We start from the raw sequence: 22,733 nt of genomic DNA, 5'->3' as shown, positions 1-22,733 counted from the left end.
GTCAGATCTTAATGTTTCAATCTTTTTACCGATCTAATTTTCCACTAAGGCTTTGAAGGTTTTGAATTTTGATAGTACTTCATTTGATTCTTTGACTTTCAAAAAATAGATCCAAGTCTTCTTAGAGAAGTCATCAATGAAGGATATATAATAAAGGAATCCCCCTAGAGATGGTTGGGCATGGGTCCACATAGGTCTGAGTGGACTAGTTCCAAAACTGATTTTGACTTGTGTTCAATGGAGGGAAATGGTCTTTTTATAATCTTCCCTAGAGCACATCCTTTGCAAGTTCCTATATGGGATGAGTCTAGTTTAGGGGTTCCAGAAGTGATCTTTTCTAAATTTGGAAGTGAGCTGAACCCAATATGCCCAAGTTATCTATGCCATAATTCATTAATATTTGATGTTTCATGACTAAGGGCTTGCTTTTGAATATTGCTTAATCTATACAATGTTCCACATCTGGATCTTATGATAATAGCTCTTTTCATATTTGAGTTATTAGGCCAGTATAGTACATTGTCTTTGTTGAAGGTGACTTGATATCCATCATCGGTTAGACATGAGATTGAAATGAGATTTCTCTTTATACCTGGTACAAATAAGACATCCTTGAGATTAAGTGTAGCTCCATCTTTTAATTTGATAGATCAGGTCCCAATGCCTTTGACTGGATAGGTGGAGTTGTCTCCAATTGTGACCCCTTCAGTAATATGAGTTCCAAAAGTATCAAACATATCTCTGAATCCAGAGATGTGACGAGATGCACCACTATCTATAATCCAGGCTTCCTTATTTGAATTTACTTAACTTGAAAGTGCAGAATAATATAGTTGATTTTCATCTTCCTTTGTTTCAGCTAGGGAGGCTGGTATTTTTTCTCTCTGTGGACAATTTCTGAAGGTGTGTCCCATCTTTTCACACTTGTAACAATTAACTTTGGAGTAATCGTTATTTCTAAAATTCTTTTTCTTATTATTGAATTTCTTTCTATTGAATTTTCTCTTCCGTTTATTTGAGAAAGTGTGAAGAGCTTGATTTTCTCCTTCTTGATTTGATGTGATTCCTCTGCACATTAACCGTGACTCTTCTGATATGCATTCATTTTTTAGCTGATCAAAGGTAGGAATTGAAGGTCTACTTACCACTTGGATGAAAGTATCCCAAGACATTGGTAGTCCTCCAAGAGCTATTAATGAGAGCTCTTGATCTTCTATTTTGTGTCCAATAGATGATAAGTGTTTCTTGGTTTCAGAAATTTTCTCGAAATAAGATTGAACAGAATCTCCTTTTTCCTTCTTGGTAAAAATATCAGCATTTTGCTCATTTGTACTGATATAACTTAATTTAATAATGTCTCTACCAACCATATCTCTTATGTAGTGATAAAGAGTCTCGATATGCTTCGATCAATTGCGGATAACTGGATTTGCAGAAAGTTTGATACAGCTCTGATACCATGTAAAGTTTTAATAGATCTTGTATTGGTGTAAATCTCAATTTCAGAAATATAGTTTTACAAGTCTTCAAGTATTGAAATGGTTCTTTGAATGCTTGATATGTAATATCTTAATATTACTAATTGAAGTTTCAATTATATAATATAAAAAAATGCTTATAATAATAAATTTGAATGTCAATAATTTATATTGTGAAATTGCCAATGAGAAGACCGATGACTGCCTTGGTGATTGGTCTCAGCCTACTCTCGGCATATTTATATGAGTACAGGACCATGTCCAGAGACATGTCTCATTGGTCCAAAGGACACCGACCATCCCATCGCATTATAAGGGATTAAAATGTAAAACAAAACTATCATTGTTGACAGTTACGATGAAACGAAATGCCGATAGTTATTAAGTGATAAAAAAAAGTTTATAAATGCGAAGTTAAATTCTTATCAATTGTAATATAATATTGTATATGATATCTATATAACAATTGAATAATTATGCTAATAACTATTGATCTAGAACAAGATGTTTTAAATTCAATTTTCTCAAAGCTAATATACTTATCATAGGAGGGGTTAGAAATTCTAGTATTTAACCTAATACTTAATTACTTCAATATCTCTAACATGTTTGATGTATAGTCTTTTTCTATTCTGCTAATGATTTTGTTGCAGGTTCCAACATTCATTCCTTGATTCTGAAGAGGAGACATTACAAAAATACACGGATATTAAGGCTAATAAGTGAGGGGTTAATATGATGGTCAACCAGGGTTGATCGCGTATGCTTTCCCTAATATTACAAACAAATAAGCCAATTCCTTAGGTGTGGACCAAGAAATGACTACTGAATTAGTGTCATAATAAAAACTACTAATACAATAAAGTTCATTTCAAATAGAACTCAATGTTCTGAATAATTTATGCTCTATTTTGCCACTGATTTAACAATTCAGGTTATTATTTATGTCAAATCTAATCCATAGTAATCTTTTTCAGATGATTGGTAAAGGTCTTGTGCCTTGGTCCAGTTTTTTAAACTACTATTTTTTTGTGGATTAGTCATGGATGGCAATTTTCCAAAAGTAAGAAGAATAAGTTCTTGGCTATGGTGAAATGACTTGGAGATGCAAAAGAATGTATTGCAAAATCACCTAACAACAGAATGAGTAAAAGAAGCACACAAACTCAGCCAGAAAGTTAATTTTGGTTTATTAAATCATGCAAGGAACAAAGGCCAAAATGTTTAGCTTTTGCATATTTCTGCTACGATTGCCAGCACTCTATATGTATCTCACCCCCAATATGCCTCAAGCCACAATTTTCAAAGAGTCAGCCCATTATATGAAAACGAGGGAGAATAATAAGGAGGGGCCCAATATGATTGTTTGCCTTAGGGAACGGGGCCAAAATGAATATTAAATAAGGAACATTACAGTCCTCCCTCCCCAACCATTGCTTAACTTCAAGCAATGCACATATGCCAATTGCTCCCAACAATTCTAGGATCCCAAATCAATCTAAGGCCTAGGAATATTATTTTACCACACAGCATCAAGCTTCTGTTGCTCCACTCTGAGACAAATATCGACATGCCTGAAATTATGGAGCTCACATCATGATCCCATTTGTACCAACCAACATAAATGCCACTAACCTGTCAGAAGCTGAAAGAACTTATCTCAAGCATATAATCAATTACTTCAGTCCTCCATCTACTGCTGCCACGAATCTGAATGTCCCCTATTTCACTAGAAGTTTTGCCCCTAGTGATGCACCAACCATTGGCAAAGGATAATGGGAGCTCAACAAAATGTCTCTCTCCAATGAATAGAGGGTGTAACAATCCTCTCCAAATCCCGCAAGCAATTGCTGCTCCCCAAAGACCAGCTGAATTCTCTATAATCAACAGTACCAACCCAATCTGAAAAGTGACCAACTCGATGCTCTATCAATGTATCAAGTAACAATTAAGTATTCAAGCCATAATCAGTGTGTGCACTGTTAGCCGACTGGATGGTTCCAGCGGTGTTTCTGTAGCCGACGGAATGATGGTTGTCGGTGTTTTGTATTCTGTAGCCGACAGGGTGATGTCCGGCAGTGTTTCTGCATTCTGTAGCCGATGGGATGATGTCTGGCGGTGTTTTTGTATTCTGTAGCCGACGTTGTCGGTAAATAGTTTGTAGCGGATAGAATATTTGTGGCCAATGGACTCCCTCACGAAGGTTCGGCGGTAGTATTTATATACCATCTGGGATCATTGTAAATCATCATTCATCTACTATTGCGAATATTATGAAGCATAATGTATGTCTGGCGTATGCGAATATAATTCTACTGTTCGTGTTCATTGTCTGTATGTGTTGCTTTCTTTACCAGTACGGTAAACATTTGGCGCCGTTGCCTTATGAATCTGGAAGGTGGGAGGAATGAAAATTAATGCCAAATCAACTTAACAAGGATCGAAATAAGGCGAAGGGAAAAGATGGAATCCGTACTGCGCAAGAGAATTTAATTCTGGCACAGCAAGCCGAACGTCGACGGAGATTTCAGAAGATTGCCGACGAACACCGGAGCGCGGAACAATTGTTGGAGAAGACTCGACAGCGGGTGGAATTGGTGGAAGAAGCACGGGAGGAGTTCTTGAACTTGTGTTCGCCAAAGGAGGAAAACTCTGACGGAAGAGCATCAACTTGCACGGCTCACAATGCCGACGGAGCACGAGCGTGGAGTGATCTCTTCGTCCAGGATAGACTTCCGCAGGAAACAATTTCAAAGGATCCTTCTTCTTCACCAAGGTTCGCAGCTGTTGACACCTCCGGTGCGGAAGGTGCAGACCGCCGGTGCGGAGGTGCAGACCGTCAATGTGGGAGTTCAAACTGCCGGTGTGGGAGTTCAGACTGCTGGTCTGGGAGTGCCAACCGCCAGTGTGGGAGTGCCGATTGCCGGTGTAGAAGTGCAGACCTCTAGTGTTCTGATGGCGGGACCCAATGAGAAGCTGCCGAAATTTGAAGGCGATGGTACAGCCGACCCCATCCAACATTGTAAGACATGTGAGACAATCTAGCAGGCAAATGGAATCGCAGATGCCGACGAATGGGCCAGGCAATTTCCGGCAACCCTACGGGGTGTCGCAATTGATTGGTTTTCGGATATGGATCCGCAGAAGCTGGATACCTGGGATAAGATTAAAAAGGAGTTCCTGGTAGAATTTAAACTCTTACAGGACGATAATGAAATCGTAGCAGAGATTTTCAATACGAAACAGGGGAACCACGAAATTGTCCGCGTCTACGCCAGGAGATTAAAAGACTTAATAAACAAAATGGAAAGCAAGCCGACGGACTGATTGCAGAAAAGGTGGTTTGTGGACGGCCTACGCTCGCAGTTGCGGAGGAAAATGAAAATTGTACCACCGTCATCATATGTGGATGCTTATAACAGAGCACTGGACCTTGAAAGTGCACACAAGACAAAGAAGAAGAAAACTAGCTCCTCTGACTCTGATGACGACGAATCTGCTGGAGATGATAGCAGCCACGTCGAAGGTAGTAGCAAAAAGGTTCGTGCCTTACAGAAAAAAATTTTAAAAATTTTTAAAAAGGGGGGGCCCCGCAGACAGAAAGGCCCACGGACTGAAAAGCCTCACGGGCAACAGCCTGTCCGCGAGCAAAGTCAAAGGCCCACGGGCAGCAGCCTGTCCGCGGGTGTGAAAAGGAATGGCCCCGCGGACAGTCTATCCGCGGGTTGATGAAAGCCCCGCGGGCAGCTGTCCGCGGGTGAAAAAAGGCCTCGCGGGCAGTCTGTCCACAGGTGTAAAGAAAGCAAAAGGCCCGCGGACAAGTGAAAAGCCCCACGGATATTAAACAATTTCACCAAACTTCTTCGTTCACTCCTCCAAGCCGGTCGTGCCAGACTTCTCCACGGGGAAACAGAGACAAATAAAACAAGAAGCGTGCTTTTCAACTATTCGCTGCCAGAAGGAGATAGAATCGTTCAAAGACTTCAAGCATTTCTTCACTGCTAACCATGAGATTCAAGAAAGGGGCTTCAAAATTCGGTTTTTGACTGTTTCATACGGCTTGCCGCCTGATCATGGCCGAATTTTTGACATGGGTGAGCTCCAAATGGTGACGGTTTGGCAACTGCTGAAGAGTTGCAATCTGTCTCGGGTTGTACAGATGCCCTGTAACATTAATTGAATTTAGTTTGATGGCTAACATATAATAATTAAAAAATTTAAAAAAAAAAAAAAACGACGACAGATTTAAGTTGTTCGGAATGAGCAGCAAATGATGCCAAAGGGAAGGGGAAGCATCAATGGTTGCCAGAAAGAGTGTAGAATCGACAGAAAATGACAGAAATGGTGTGTTCCGTGCAATTTTGTGTGGGTTTCGAAGTGCTAATTTGGTGGACCCCGCCCTGTACTGCGATAGGGAGCACACCCGAGGCGTTGCCCCTCGACCCCGCCGGGGGCATTGCCCCCTGGACCCCCAATCGTGGCGGATATCAGTCATGGGAGTCTGACCAGTTCAGAAGAGTTGAAGTTGTTGCAGGCATGGACTGTTTGTGTACCGAGGCACTAGGAGTAAGTGTTGGCCGAGAGGCTGTCTTGGTGGATGCATAGAGAGCTCGAGAGGAGCTAATCATCCAGTTGGAGGCAGTGCAGCGACACTTAGCTCAGTGGACCCAGTGTTGGAAGCAGAGAAAGCAGCACAAGTGGCTATCAAGATATTTTGTAATTGTCGTCCGGAGACGACTTTTCTTTTTGGGGGGGATGGTGTTAGCCGACTGGATGGTTCCAGCGGTGTTTTTGTAATCGACGGAATGATGGTCGTCGGTGTTTTGTATTCTGTAGCCGACGGGGTGATGTCCGGCGGTGTTTCTATATTCTGTAGCCGACGGGGTGATGTCCGGCGGTGTTTCTGTATTCTGTAGCCAACGTCGTCGGTAAATAGTTTGTAGCGGATAGAATATTTGTGGCCGACGGACTCCCTCGGGAAGGTTCAGCGGTAGTATTTATGTCCCGTCTGGGATCATTGTAAATCATCATTCATCTACTATTGCGAATATTATGAAGCATAATGTATGTCTGGCGTATGCGAATATAATTATGCTGTTTGTGTTCATTGTCTGTATGTGTTGATTTCTTTACCAGTACAGTAAACATGCACTCCCCAAAGTTAGGGTAAAATGTGTAGGCTCTTCCATGTGAGTACACAGAAGAGATGGATCCTTCAAATCACTTAGGACTCCCTCACATATGCTGGCATGTCACTACTGGCAGATCCACAAAGTATGTCCTCGTCTATCACAATCTCATCTGCAAGTTGCACACTCAATATGCTCTCTAAAGGAAGAGTCATGCGATGGATATCATCCATTTATTCCCACTAGTCAACATGTTCCTCTGGCCTCTTGAGCACTCTAACTCATCGTTGATGTGATCCATCCCCTTGACCTCTTTGATTGGGAGTAAAATTGATCCCACATTGTCTTCACTTAGTTGTCCTCTGTGATCTGCTTTTTCAGCACTCTGACTTCTTCAAGACATTTCCTTGCTAGGTCTGGTAACAAATTTTCATTTCTTGCCCTTGATATCCAGCCATCACAAATCTCTTGTGTCTTCATAATTTCCCCCTTGGTATGTTTGTCAAAAATCGAATCTTTTGAGTCTTTAGCCCATAACGTAATTCTCATCATATCTGAAATTTGCCTTTGCGCCTAGTTGAAGTACACCACTAGACCTTTCCTTAGGCATGCCCTTCATGACCACCTTCCTCCCATCCACTTTGAGTGTTAATTCTAATCTCTTAAAGCTTTGGGAATACTTGTTGAGGTACTCCATAAACAGAAAGCCCCAAATAACCTCTTTGTCATCTAATGATGCAGCAGAAAAATCTCAGAAAATGTGTACTCTCCTAATGTGATGCTCAATTGGGGAAGCAAGTGTACAGTATGCAACTGATGGACACTTGCTACCTTAACATCAAACCCTTTGAATTCTTCTGTATGTAGCCTTCTCTTAGCAACCAAGGTAGCACCAATGAAATTGTGGGAGGCCGCACTATCAATCATGATGATGACTCGATGTTCATGAGGTACACCTTGCATCTATATTCTGACGTAACAGAATAGTTCCACTCTTCTTACCAAGTGGAGTTGACTTCCTCACAAGTTGTAGCTCCTCCTTTGATTCTTCAACTTTTTTGTCATTGTGGTCCTCCCCATGGTCAGATATGACCTCGATGTAGCAAATTTGTTTCCTTGCCAAGGCATCAATGTCCTAAACCCATGGCTCTTTACAACTAAAGCACAAGTTCCCCCTTTGTATGTCTTGTTTATTCCCATCATCAAGTTGGTTTTTTTGGGGCCATTCCTTTTCCCAAGGTTTCTTTCCACTATTCTTTTGTAAAATACTTGCCTTGGGCAAAGTCTGATTCTTCAAGGTAGAGGAAGCCATAATGAGCCTTCCTAATCACCTCTTGTAGTCTGTTAATATGAGAATGTAGCCATCGCTTACCCTCTTCGCTCCAATTGCGCTAACTCCTTTAAGTTATGGATCATTCCCATCAAATATGTCAATGCGTTTTTAACTTAAGTTAATATAGGAAGTGATCTAATTATGTCCCAAGGTGACTATCCCATGGTGTCACCACTCAAGCGATCCCATCGATGTGTAGCGCTAGGTACTTGATTGCTTCATCTTAAGACGTGTGATTGAGCTAAAAATATGTTTCTGTAATCCAAACCCTCCAAGGGTGTAGATGTACACTAAACCAAAACACAAATGCAGTGACAAAGAATGATTTCAAAAATGAAGTTCATTGACATGACCCATCTTGACAACTTGGTACCAACTACTCAAGGCTACAATTGTGCTTAAAATGAAATGCATTCACCCTCAATGCAACTACTCCTCTAATGGCCTTTTATACCCCAAAGTATACCAAACAACATAAGGAAACACCCTACAACCAATCACAATTGGATTCAAATAGGCCTTCTTCACAATGCACACCCACCCCTCGAAGCCCAACTTAGAAGGTTCTTCCCCACATAACTTACTGTACAAACAAAATGTAGACAAACTGAGAGCATTTACGGATACCCTTTACAATGTTATAAAACATATGTGAAATCAAGGTAGACTTGTGTAAGAATGTAGGCTTCAAATTTTGACTGATTGTGGCAGAATATGCCTAATTAGGCCACATTAACAAAGCAATTCTACAAAATAATGATCACCAATCCGCAAACTCTTAAACACAGATTTAGATATGTTGAAAACACTCCAAATTCACAATTTCCAGCATAAGACACACTCCCCAATAAACCCAATCATCAAACCCTCGGTCTAGGTCTCTTAAAGGCAATTTGGATGAGGGTTTCATAAAAATGCCACTTCAAAACCTTCTGAAACCTCACAAATACTTCAAACACTTTGGATTAGGTCTGCACATGCCTCTTGGACCATTTTATAGTCAGCCACTTCAAGGATTCATCTAACCCCAACTCCAACATCTCAACTTTGCATGAAAGTGTGTAACAATCCCTATAAAAGGTCACCGAATGAAGTTCCCTGTCCCTGCAAGACATTCAAACAAGTAACATACCAAAATATGCCATTCTGCTGAGTCACAAGGTCAAACAGTGGGTGGAATGGCTAAAACATTATTTTGTTCCTTTCAAACCTACCACTGGACGTGTGTACAGCCTACAGTAAAATAGTTTAAAAAATCCACAAAACTTGATAAAATAACCTCAAACCAAGTGTAAATGAAAGCTACTCAGAGTACTATCATCCTGTGACTATTTCATAGCATGAGAATCGCATACAGAACCATACAGGTCTGAAAAAGATGGAAAATTAAGTAAATTTCTGAATATGCTTATTTAAAATTGATGATTTCTTATTACAATTGCTTCCTTACAAACTCTGACCCCTGTTTTGTGGTTCTTCAAACATAAATAGGCTCAAAACAACCTGTTTAGACTAACCAAACTAACTTTTGATCACTAATGACATATTAGTTCAGTTTTGCACTTTTTGCAAATGACAACTTTTACAATTTTGAGCATGATGACCCTAAACTTTGTGGATACCTAAATAATGACCTTGAATGACGCAAACATGCTTAAATGAGGATAATCAAACCTTACATAAAAAATCCAATGCAAGGCTCATTTGCATCTTTTGCTCCCTTATGAGATCAAAGGTAGTATTTTGACAATTTTGCACTATGGACACAAAGTGACTTCAAAACACATGAAGTAACTCCCAATGCTTTCAAAATGGCTCCACAAGACCTTAGTGAAACCTCCACAACAATCAAAACATAAAAGACTCATATTTTGCCTCATGGAGACATGCTAGCTAATTGGTTGCTCCTACACAAATCCGCCTTCTACACCCAAGCACATGTTATTGATCTTCCTGATCAATCAAAGGGGAGGCTTAGCTTGTCGATCTCCACCTTATATCATTATTATAGTCCCTATTGCCCCTTGAGGGACGTGTCATTATTATCTTTCAGTTTATGTAGTCCTAGAGGGACATGTCAAGTTGCAATACTCCATCTAGCCAATCTTACTTTAACTATTTTTGCAATTCTACCAAGGATGAGAGTGGTATTATCATGGTGCTTGTCCTTGGTGGAAACGTTAAATTATGGGCCTTCAATTTGTGGCAAGGGGCCAATGAGTGTGAGTCCCCCCATTGACTGAACTATCACCCTTGTTGTCATTCTCTCCATCATTGGCATCATTATTCCTTGTCTCTACCAAACAAGTGATTGACTCAACCATCATTGGAATACTCACCAAAGCCAAAAACTCGCCAAGACCTGAAAAATAAATTCAGGAAAAACTTCTGCCAAGTTTTGGCAAAAACTCAAGAAAATACTCCAGAACTTAAAATATTGCTTAAATTTAATTAGAAATGTTTTTTTTTTTTGTAAAGTCAATTAAAAGATTCATCAAATGAGTCAATAAATGAGAATACAAAAAATAAACAAGCTTAGTCTGGATATTTGAAACAAAGGCTGGGTACAAAATCACATTCTCGTGAGGAATGATGATCATAAAAAGCAAAATAGTATATGATTTATGTAAACCTAAAAGTAAATACATCAATTAAATATTCCTCTTCTCAACTCTTATCATGCCCCCTCTTTAGTCTGACTAGCAGAGTTATGTGAGTTAGCCTATCATGGGGGTCCCGTAGGCTAGCAATTGTGGGTAGAGACTCATACAGGATATTCAATGACCGAGCTTGACTTTACAGGCAGTTGGGAGCCAGTTGGGTGCAGTTCCTTGATTTTAGGGGGAGGATTAATATGTGTGAGGATCTACTAGGAGGAGATAAGAAATGACTGCCACCAAGACAAACAACAACATTCATTAAAGAACAAGAAGATGCAGCTAAATTAATTGCAAAAGAAAAACAAAGTACGTATAGTTCCGAGAAAGAAAACCAACACCACCACCACCCACTTGAGTTACCGGGTTCGCACATTGGACCCTCACATCAAGTCTACGTGTGAAGCGGCTTAGGGTTTGTGGAATACTTGGTGTTTGGTCTAGGTAGGGTATGTCACTTGCCTAGTTGGTCCTTACAGGTTCGTGGACACACAAAGCTAGGCGTGGAACCTATCTAAACCCAACACGAACCCAGCAGGGACCCACCGTGTCCCGCTCAAAAAGTTGGTCCAAAAACATTTTTTTTTTAAATCATTTTTTATTATTTTGATGTGTTCTAACCCTAAAACAATTCATGAGGCCTCCAAAAACACTTTTCTTCACATTTGCTCTCGCCATCTTGCCAGTTTGAAGTGAGGTGATTGTTATTTGATTGTGGAGTGCCAAATATCTTCTACAAAATAGATTTGACATTTAAGGTATTTGGATTTTTAATGTTTATCTTTGAAATTTGGTATTGATCAATGATCAAGTATCATAGATTCATACTATGAAATGTTTAGTTTTAAAATCATGTATATCTCTTTTTTTTGTATATATAAACCATATAAATATATATACACACACAGGAACACAAACGTACCATAATGCAAAAAAATATTCACAAACCCATGTAAAGGGTTCTCGTATACGAACTCGAACCAATAACTTAGCCACCCACTCAACTGGCCTCTAGACATCCCTTCTTGCTACACCTTCTAGGGAGGTTGAGTCACTACCTACAAGAGAAGCCCACTAGATCGAGCAATTCAAAATGAAGCAAGAGATATTGCTGATGAAAAATTTACACATTGCCTCTATGTAAATGATCTTCCATTCAAATTGATAAGGCCGCCCTATTGGAGGGAGATGATGACAGCAATAAATAATGCAGCTTCTGTATCCAAGGTCCTCTATTTAAAAAGGTGTGCACCACCTTATTGCATAACGAGATGAAAAATGTAGAGGCCCAATTAAGACTAATTAGAGATTCTTGGGTTCATTAAGGTGAATCTATTGTCTCTAATGGATGGAAAGCTTGCAAAACCACCCCTTGATCAATGGTATTGGTGTGTCCACCAAGGAGGCAATATTTTTTAAGGCGGTTGACTCTGGGGGGAACTAAAAGATGCAAAGTTTATTTCCTAGAGTCTCACTGGTTCCATAGAGGTGGTGAGTAGTGATAATGTTGTCGACGTAATTACAGATGATGCAAAAGTTTGCACCGTCGTAGGTGATTTGGTAGAATGATCACATCTTTTGGACACCAGACACTGTACAGTGGCTTAATTTGGTAATACAAGCAATTGGCAACCAAGTAGACTAAGTAAAACAAATTTATGATGGTGAGGAGATTCCAATGTTTGTGACAAATCACCATATGTCACAAGCAATTTTCAGAACTTTCTCCAAATTGGAACTGTTGAAGGTAAATTTTGAAATTTAATTTTGCTAGTTTCATTTATCATTTTATGTCATGTTTTGCTTAATTGAATAAAATAGTTTTCATATTGTTTACATATTTGAAATGTGTTACTAACTTACTATTAACATGTTCTTAGGTGGCTGAAACATGTTTTGCCTCTCACTCAATCCTCTTGAGCTGACTTGTAAAGATAAAAGAGGCATTGTCACAAATGGTCAGCAACCAATGTAGCATTTGGAAGCAGTCCAATTTAGTAAAGGCCCAAAAAGTGAAAGCAATGATATTGGACGATGATTCATGGGGTCATCTGGAGCATGTATTGGTATTCACCGAGCCAATCATGCCCATGCTTTGTTTTGCCGACACTAATGAACCCATACCTCGAGGATGTCTAGGATGGCATGGACACCAAGTTTAATAGGATAAAAGTGGTAAATTGTAAATTTTAATTTATTATACATTCCTTTATCATTGTTTATTGAGAGATGTCTAAATTTTTAATTCACATAACTTACATGAACATCATTTGATAACTTAGGTAACGCAAAGAAGAGAGAATAATCCTGAGGACACCATTATATAAAGGTGGAATCAATTGTTCTCCATCCTTATTTGTGCTCTCTCTCCCAAATAATATGGTGCAAAGGAACTCACTATTCCTAGTAGAGTACCACCATATAGAGATGTTGAGGTTGCTAGTAGGTACATGAGGGCACTTAGCAAGCTCTTTAGTGATCTAGAGGTGGGGACAGCTGCTAGGAGAGAATTTGGATTATTCATCTCAGGAAAAGGTCTTCTGCTTCTTGTTATAAATGACCAAAGAACGGACACGATTACATGGGGGTACCTTTATGGTCAAGATTATGTGTACCTCCAACCTCTTGCAAATAAGATCCTCTCCAAGGTAAGTTTTTGTTTTTTTGTTTTTTGGGGTCACTTGCATTGTAAAATTAACACCTAACTTTCTTGAATTTATATTGTATTTTTTATTTTCTATTTTGTTTGTTTTCTCGCCAAGTTGCTAGCACTTTTGTTATTGATCATAATTGGACTACTTACTCCTTTATCCACACAGTAATGCATAACTAATTGGCTGCCAAAAATGTTGAGGATTTGGTGTTTATTAACACCAATTTGCGTCTTGTAGCACACAAGGATTCAAAATACGAAAAAAGGGGGTAGAGAATGTTGTTTTTCTAGGATCATTTCTGCAAATGTAGTAACATTTCCAATGTGATTGATGATTTTCAAATGCAGATTGGATCTCATATATAAGAGAGAAGGAGACACGTCTCTTCAAGAGACATTTCCCTATATTTTAATCATCATTAGTCAATAAATAACTATATGTATAACACAACTTTAAGCATATATATAATATTAATATATTAACCATATATGTAATATATTATTATATTATTATATAATAATATATAATGCATAATATATATATAATATATATTATATTACATTTATAATATATATATAAGATATTTATCTTAAAGATAATTTACCATCAACAAGATATCTCATGATAAAATCAAACCGACAAAAGCTATAACAAAGTCATGACCCATAGAGACATGACTCTACTTGGCTAAAGGCCACATAGGGTCATGTCCCAACTTGATCACTATCGGTGAATAAGAAAATACAATTAGTTTGCTTCTCAATCGACAATCATGTAGAGGTAAAACAATTACATTCAGGAACTTCATAACATAATAGTCTCTTCTAATTTTATATATATATTCTTATCAGTAATATGAGACATAAAACAATGTTTGTATAAATCATGAATAAAAATACTCAATGGACTGATGCTATACTTCAATAGAGAAGATGTGGGACATAACATCCGAGTTTGTTGACTTGGACATGACCATTCAAGATCTTGCTAGAGCCACTCTACTTGATATGGATGATGATGAGGACATGGCACTTGGTGAATATAGTGCTAGCGGAACCAATTTGGGGTATGATCTACTAGCAATTGTGGAAAAGAAAAATCCTATGGACGATGATTTTTTGATAATCCATTTGATGATTGATCAAGACTTTGATTATTGATGAACATTAAAATTTGAATCATGTTTCCAATTTGAAAGTTTGAATTTTAATTCAGTTATTCAATACAATGGTTTTCATTAGAATTACATAATCGTGTTTTAATGTTTATCTTTGGCATTTGGCATTGATCAATGATCAAGCATCATACTATGAAATGATTTGGTTTTACTGTTTTGTATATCTCTTTTTTTTCTTTTTGCATATATAATGCATATATATGCACACACATGACCCCCTACAAACCATAATAGAAAACATTTGTTTTCCTTGAACCCATGAATCCGTCCCCAAACTCTAACAAGAAACGTTGTTTTAAAAGAGTCGACACATGGAGAATAATAAGGGGCCCAAAATCATTGTTTGTCTTAAGCAACGGGCCATTACACCATTACTAGTTTCAAAATGATATTGATGCAAATTAATTCAAGGCTCAAACTTAAATAGTCTAATTAATTATTAACTTCCTTATTCTAATGTACTTTGTCATGCAAAAGTGTTCCCTGTGACTTTACCCCATTCCCGTACCAAGAACACAGGGACAACATTTTCAAGTACCCTGCTCATCCCCAATTTGTACAAAATTCCAAAAACATTTCCAAGACAGCTCTAAGAATGGTCGAGTACATTGGGGATGGCCATAAGTCCCAGGGACGGCTCAGAAACTATGGCCTAGGTGGCCTTTTTGGCTGGAATAGTTTTAAGAAAAATAAACACATTTTTTAACATGAGAAAAAAGGTTGGTTGTGCCCACAAGGACACCCAACTCACGTTAAACAATACAAAAACCTAATCTTATCACATTGCAGAAAAAAAGAGTAGCAAGAGAAAAAAGGAGCAGCTGGTCAAGGATAAACAGCACTTTAAAGAGGAGGTTAGGGTATCAAATCTACTTGATTTGGACTCCTTGATTATGGTCAGGAATATATCATTATATTTTTGTAGATCTATGTTTATTGTTTGCAATTTATATCATTTCATGGTTGAATCATGCAGACATTTGACATATTTGGTACATTGACAATGAAAATTTCTACAATGATTAATCACTTTCCCAAATCCTTCCAAAAGTATTAAGTTTCTACACTATCCATGACGAATGCTTTATCAATGTTATGATATGCATATTTGAAATTTCTCAATATTTTAAAAAATTCCTAATTTTTTAACAGCTGTCTCCTGCCATCCCCTAAAATAATGGTTTAAAACTATCACTAAACCGAAAACACATCCCATTCTCCCCCGTCGTCTCTGTATTGGAAACTCTGTGGAACATAGATATGTATATATCCATCTAGAGCCTTGAAAAATTTTCCAGCATCACGGGAAAACTTTAAAGATGAATAGTTTAAATTTATAATTTTTTAAATATTCTATTTTCATTTGACAAATCAAGTTAATAAGGCCTCAAAGAACTTTTAACTTTCAAATTAAAAGATCATGGAGAAGGAGCAGCAGCAGGAATGTCACAAGCACTTTGCAAAACAGTTTTATCTCAATCTAAATAGAATTTGAACATTAATTTTAAGAGCGGTGGAATAATTCCCTCTAATTCACTTTCAAAAACTAAAATTATCATAAAGGAAAAAACAATTCAATGCTAAAATAAACTCTTGCATACATGGTGATAGATATAACAAAGGCATTCTGGCATAAACCGAAGATTTGAAGCCTCTCCCCAAATTAGAAGATAGAGTCCCATATAAAGAATTTTACGCTGCTGAACTTCCTGTTGTATAGTGGGTACCCTGTGGTAACAAAACTAGAAATCAGCATTCCCATACAATGAAAACTAAAACAGCTACAAGGGTAATCTGCGAACTGTATCACAAAGTAAACATAAAAATGAAAAGGAGATGACTACAAGAGAAAGATGGGGACACCACATCATAGCTTATTACCAGAGGCTACTTTTGCGTTTTAAATATTTGCACCATTTCTTATAATTTTTGAATAAACTTCTCATGACATCATTGAGAGCCCGGTCATCCAACTGTCAGGTCAACAAAACAATATTTATGATGATATACAAAGCTCCTATTTTGTCTACCATCCAAATAATTTTCAGTGCAGTTAGTATATGTAAGCAGCATACCTTATTTATCGGCTCTGGCTTAGGTATCTGCCTTATATGTACATTTGCAAGGAGCAAAATCAAGTGTTCCCTCTGATTGGATACATTGTGTTTCTGTGAAACATGTACACCAAGTAAGCTTATAATTTAAACATCCTCTAATACCTTCATTACATGCTGGCCATATTATATAAACATGGAATCAAAAGGCCCTCTTCAAAGGCCCAAAAGAACAAATAATGGGGAAAACAAGTGGCAATAAAACATGTGGGAAGTGTCCTTGGAAACCTTTTAATCTACTTGCCTGAAATCCAAACATCAATTGAAGCCAGTCAAGCAGATCTCCATCTGTTTTTTGATAATTGTCGGGCCATGGCAAACCACGAATGTTGCGTAAGGCCGCCACTGCAGCTTTAATCTAAGATCACAAATGAAGTAGCAATCTCCAAATAATCAAAACAATAGTACTCAGAAAACAAACATGTATCTTGAACAAAATGAATATAGTCTTAAGAGAATGTGAAGGTAACTAATATTCAACAGGAACCTGATAAGCAAACATAGAAAACATCAACAGACAAAAATAGCATAAGGGTTTGACAACAGCATAAGTTCACGGAAACTGAGCTTTACAGACATTTACAAATGGACCCAGGTGGGCATGAACTCAAAAACATGGAAAAAGGGCATAGTTTTTGGAAAAATTAACATAGAACATGAAGCAATCAAGTTTCTTATTTAATTGATGGACCAACTAACCTCAGGGAACTGCATAATGGCTTGATTTGCACCCGCTGAATCAAGAGGAAGAATATTGTAGGGCTCATACATTTCTTGTTTCTTCTCAACATCTTTACCAAACTTCATAACCTGCATGCAAAAAAAACAGCTAATTCAACATTTACATCCACAAATTATTTAACCCATGTAATCACCTTTTGCTTTACTGATTATTAGGAAATTTACAATTTGGCTCTTGATCATAAAGAAAGCACAAAACTAGTGCTACTTACCTCAGGATCAACTTCAGCAGACTCCGTCTGAGTGACTGCCTTTAATACTTCAAACAGCACTGCAGCAGTTTGATATGCTTTTGCCAGCTGTGCCCTGAAGCAGATCGAAAAAAAATGCTCAGATGTCAAATCATAAAATGTTCTTCAACATGTCAATGCATGTAACAAACAAAATTTTCTAAGGAAAAACCCCATCATCATTGTGTCAATTGCTGCCAATGCCCAGGGACTTGTACAAAATTGAAGATTTTTGTTATCTTGTTTCTGGAAATCGATTTAGAGCTTTTATTAACTCTATCTGCTTGTCTTTCTCTCATCAACAAAATCTACTAGTCTTTCCAATTAGCAACCATTATGAGAGTACGATGCAGTTGCAAAAAATTATAAATACATACAAGGCACGAATACTGTTAACACTTAAACAATGAACTACGTATAACTATGAACAATAATCCATCCTTCAGACTTCTCAAGCTTAAGCCAAACCATTTTATGTAACACCTTGAAGACTTGACATGTCTGAAGTATGGTGTCAAGATGCTCTATATTTTGTAACAGGAGAGCGCATTACTTTTTCTCTTCTTCCCAAGCTATTATCATTTAATAGCATCTGACCCTCGGTACTGAATTAAGTTTTGGAAAGCCAATCTAAGGAAATCTATATTGGGGATGTCTTTACTCATAAACTCCCATATTGAAAATGAAATTCCCACATTGAAAATAACTCACAAGAATTGGCATGTTCTTCTGCTGTCATTTTTGTTTTTCTTAGGCCACATATAGGTTCAAGGTAACATTTTATTTACAGGCCTTCTTTCATGCCCTTAGCATTTTCACACAGGTTCATGTCCTACTTTTAGACCAATTCCATTACTGAGTTATTTGCTCTGAAACTTGATGACGAAATTGATATCAAAAATCAAGGATGACTTGCAAGACATGTTGCATTAAGATTGCAAAACAGCTTTTATTCTTGGTTTTATTTCACATCTCATAATAAAAATTGAACTCCCAAAACTATAACCCCAGCTAATAATTTAGGATCAATAAACATGTTAGGGATAAAATCTACAACTGATAAACTGATTTTGAAATCATAATTTATCTGAAACTCCTACAAACAGTACATATGAATGATATTGATGGCTACAGTCTATGTCCCTAGACCATTTCTACAAATCTGGAAAACCATTAGTGTCTACAAATCTCAGCTCTTCAAAGATTAGAATATTACTCCAAACAGTGTTAACAAGTTCCCAAAGCAGGTCTTAACAGTTACAAGAATCTCTTCCTTTTCTTGTACTATTTTGTACCACTTCTTCATCTTCTGCTGTTCTTATTAGAAAATTAGTAGTGACCAGTGTCACCCGGAGATGCATTTCCGGCATAATTTGATATGTCCTGGAAACAGGGGTGTACCGCAAACTCAGAAACTTCCACAAAACTGTCCACTGGCTGTCCCATAAAATTAATCTAAACAAAGTTTGTGCTTTAATAATTTGTTTCACTTCCTCTCTCATGCGAATTCTTATTTTATATTATTTAACACACACATTTTAAGTTACGGTTCTATAATGTATATAATATAAGCATGCTTTATCCATGTTTTCGTATGAATCTTTAAAAGTTTCCAATATGTTTTAAACTTTCCCTGTTTTTTATATAGCCATACACACTGCCATCCCCTGCTCCAGGGAAAAAAAAGGTCCCAGAAACTCATTTCTCCATCCCCCCATCACGGAAACCTGGGGTGACTTAGAAATTCACCCAATGCTTGTTCCATTTCCTGGCTTAATTCTCCCAACTTCCAACTATGTGTCCCCAAAGCACTCAAGTCCCTATTAGCATTTCTTTCTATAAAAGTGTGTTTGCATCAAAGTAACAAGAATCGGAATCGGATCGGAATCGGAAAGGCCGAACCGAATCGAATCGCCCACGAATCGGCAAATTAAAAAAACCCTTGAAATTTAGTGAGCAACTTATTTCATAAACCCTTTATTGCTGATTCGATTCACCGATTCACAAAAAATCATTTGGCTTGAATCGAATCGCCAAATCGCATGAATTGCATGAGTCACCGTGATTCTTGAAACTATGGTTTGCATAAAGCATCAGCAACAAATCCTAGATTTTCCTTCACCTATTCATCCAGCAGCAGCAAATGGACTTTTTCCCTCTTTGACAGGCTCCTTTTTCTTATTTCACATTTTGATACCACCTAGAATCACCAAATGGATTCTTGTGTTCCCAAAATATTCAAGTTCCCATTTACATTTCTTGCTCTAGAAGAGTTTTTGCAGCTCCTAAAACAACATTTTTCTCAAGCCATGACACCCTGCAGCACCAAATGGATTTTTTTCACTTTTTGATGAATACTCTTATCCTGAATTTCAGTTCCGTATGCAACTCTTCAAAGTAGGTTACTAAAGAGCAAGCCTCATTAAAAATCAAGCATTTCTAGAAGTGGAAAGTTCATATACAATATGACAATTGCCACATATACAATATTGTTTGTTTCTGTTTAGTTGATATAAGCTTATTAATCATGGAACTCAGAAAAGATGAAGCAAGCCATGATTTTGCACAGCAGAAAGCAACACGCTATGTTAAGAAAAAGATAGTGTTGTGTAAACTGTACCGATCTGCTTTTTCAGATGCTTCATCAAGTGACTTGATATATCGTTCATAGTATTGCTGATAAAAGCTTTGCATTTCTCTAGCATCGCTTTTTTTCTTCCTTGCTTTCAAGGTTGCTTCAGCGTCCTGCAATTACATATGCCATAGAATATCCAGTTTAGAACAAATGAAACTAAAATCTGTAAAAGATAATCAAGAAAACACATTTTCCTAGAAGGTCTAATATGTACTTCTGTGAATCAGAGAGGAAAAAGAGAGGATATGACATCGAACATGCGTAGCCAATCATAAGTAAAAACAATATAAAATTTAGAAGCTACTTGTATTTCAAATAAAGCCAAAAGTAGGTAAGCAAAATCTGATATTTCCAACAAAGAAATTACAAAACAAAATTAATAATACTAAGCATATAAAGCCTGGAGAAAGATCAATATGTAAATTCTACAAAATTCAAAGAAAGATCCAACATAGATGACATTCATCATTAGACCTGACATCACCTCCACAAAATTCCTATGTTACCCCAAGTTTCCAGGACCGAGGAACGGGTTTTCCAGACATTTTTCCCCCCCTTGAACCAGGGGACAAGGGGAAGCTATATATATATATATATATATATATATATATATATATATATATATAGAGAGAGAGAGAGAGAGAGAGAGAGAGAGAGAGATCTGAAATTTTCACTATATTCATGAATTATATAACCTTGTTACATTCATCTTAGCAACAGAATATAACATTAAATAAATGATCATTCAACAAAACATCATAGAACATAGCATTAGATGAATCAAATCAAATCATCACAAAATAATACCATAAATATCATCTAATTTATCAAATGAAAGTTCAAATTTCATTTCATACATTCATAGATATAATACATAGAACAAATGGAAAGTATTACATCATATATCAAAATGTTCAAGGCTGCAATTTTCAACAAAATGAAATGTTAAAGACTTATAGTATCATATCATATATCAAGATCCTATTATCATTGCATTAATGTATCATATAACGTCAAAAGACTCAAAGTCTCAAACTTCAAAGTCAAAATGAAAACAAAAATATATATTGCTGCCCCTAAGATTTGCTTTGAGAATACTAAATATTGCTCAGACTTAAACTCTTAATCTGCAGATTTTCACCAAAGACTACCAAAATTCACAGTTAACTCCATTCACATTCTACAGCAGCAATAGCAAATGATTATTCACTCAAGCATAACTCTGTTCACTTGGGTGAATCCATAAGCAACTTACAAGGTATACACAATTTGGCATTTCCAATCATATGTTTAAGATTTGATATCAGTAATAAAATATTTTAATATTTAGGGTTTCCTTGAGGCATGCAACCTACACAAGATTTCAAGATTTTGCAAATATTTTATAAAGTTATCTTACTTTTTGCCTCTCACTACAGGAAACAGTCATCAGTTATCAGGAAGGTAACAGGTGTTCAGTCGTTTCCATCCATTCCAAGGACAGTCAACGGTTCCATAAACCTTTGTTGACCGTCCACATGTTCTTGGTATGATTCCCGAAAACTTTGCTTCATTGAAGACAACTTGGAAACAGTTTTGGCTGCCCCATGTCCCCAAAACTTTTTCCATTTCCAAAATGCGTGAATTTAGGGAGGAAATGTGTTTCAGGGTAACATTACAAAATGTAGACCTATGGCTCAAATCAATATCTTTAAGTCAATAAATAATCATAAAAACAACAATATTAAATGACATTTTTGTCTATGACGAGCATGAACATGAGACCAATACAAGCTCTTGTGAGAACCAAGTGGTCTATGGAACTAGGATCTCTAGAAACAACTATATTTTTAATTTCTCTCTATGTCAGCTCTTTTGCAAAGAATCTTTAAGGAAGAAAGTTGTCATTTTGTGAAACCTTGCTTCCTTAAAGAACATGCTCAGTTTGCTTGCCTTCAAATTGTTTTCAACTTATTTATGAATATCCTCATATGTTGTGCTCTCCATGATGAAGTATCATTAGGTTTCAGACAATACTCCACCAAGCTTCGAGGTGAGGAGATGGAGGGACCAAGGGCATGAATTTCCACACGGCAACAGAGGCAACAAGGGGGCAGAGCTGATATACATATAATACTTGAAATATTGGTTATAAAAAGCTGTATAAGAAGTATGTTTCAAATGAAACTTTGGCATATTACTAAACCAGCGAATTGCAAATACTAACCACTAAAGTTTCAAATACATGAATATTAAACAAAATTTAACAAATGAAAAAAATCATATCAGACATTTCTATTATAAAGCAAATATCATAAAGATGATTAAAATGGGTAACATTATACTAAAATAAGTACAAAATGTTAAAATATGGTGACAGGAGGCCCCTAATCATCCCCAAAATGCTCATCATTAGAGCTGTTGGTTCCTCATGGTTAAGATCCACCAAAGTAACACCAACCAGCCCAATATCTGAAGTTGTAGCATCCTCATCAATATCATTTAGCTCCTCTAGCTTTACATCCCATCGTGCTATTTAAAGCTCTTTGTACACAGGTTTCAGCCTAAAATAATTTTAAAATGAACAGTGAACGCCAAATTTAAAA

The 22,733-nt window shown here is 37.1% G+C and overlaps 1 protein-coding gene across 1 annotated transcript in view; it reads right to left on the bottom strand.

Moving 5' to 3' along the window:
* Positions 1-22,733, bottom strand: part of LOC149578584 (callose synthase 3-like) — a 134,426-nt gene that overhangs the window by 101,849 nt on the left and 9,844 nt on the right. The window contains exons 3-9 of the mRNA XM_089829999.1: positions 20,134-20,258; positions 17,496-17,589; positions 17,242-17,352; positions 16,787-16,900; positions 16,504-16,596; positions 16,310-16,401; positions 16,030-16,156 (exon numbers count right to left, since the gene is read on the bottom strand). Of these exons, the coding sequence (XP_089686125.1) occupies positions 16,030-16,156; positions 16,310-16,401; positions 16,504-16,596; positions 16,787-16,900; positions 17,242-17,352; positions 17,496-17,589; positions 20,134-20,258 (756 nt within the window). The remainder of the gene's footprint in view (positions 1-16,029; positions 16,157-16,309; positions 16,402-16,503; positions 16,597-16,786; positions 16,901-17,241; positions 17,353-17,495; positions 17,590-20,133; positions 20,259-22,733) is intronic.

This window comes from Cupressus sempervirens, chromosome 1, assembly GCF_028749045.1.
Source record: "Cupressus sempervirens isolate cs-2001-9-10 chromosome 1, ASM2874904v1, whole genome shotgun sequence".
NCBI lineage: Eukaryota > Viridiplantae > Streptophyta > Pinopsida > Cupressales > Cupressaceae > Cupressus > Cupressus sempervirens.
This window is presented reverse-complemented; position numbering and strand designations above follow the sequence as displayed.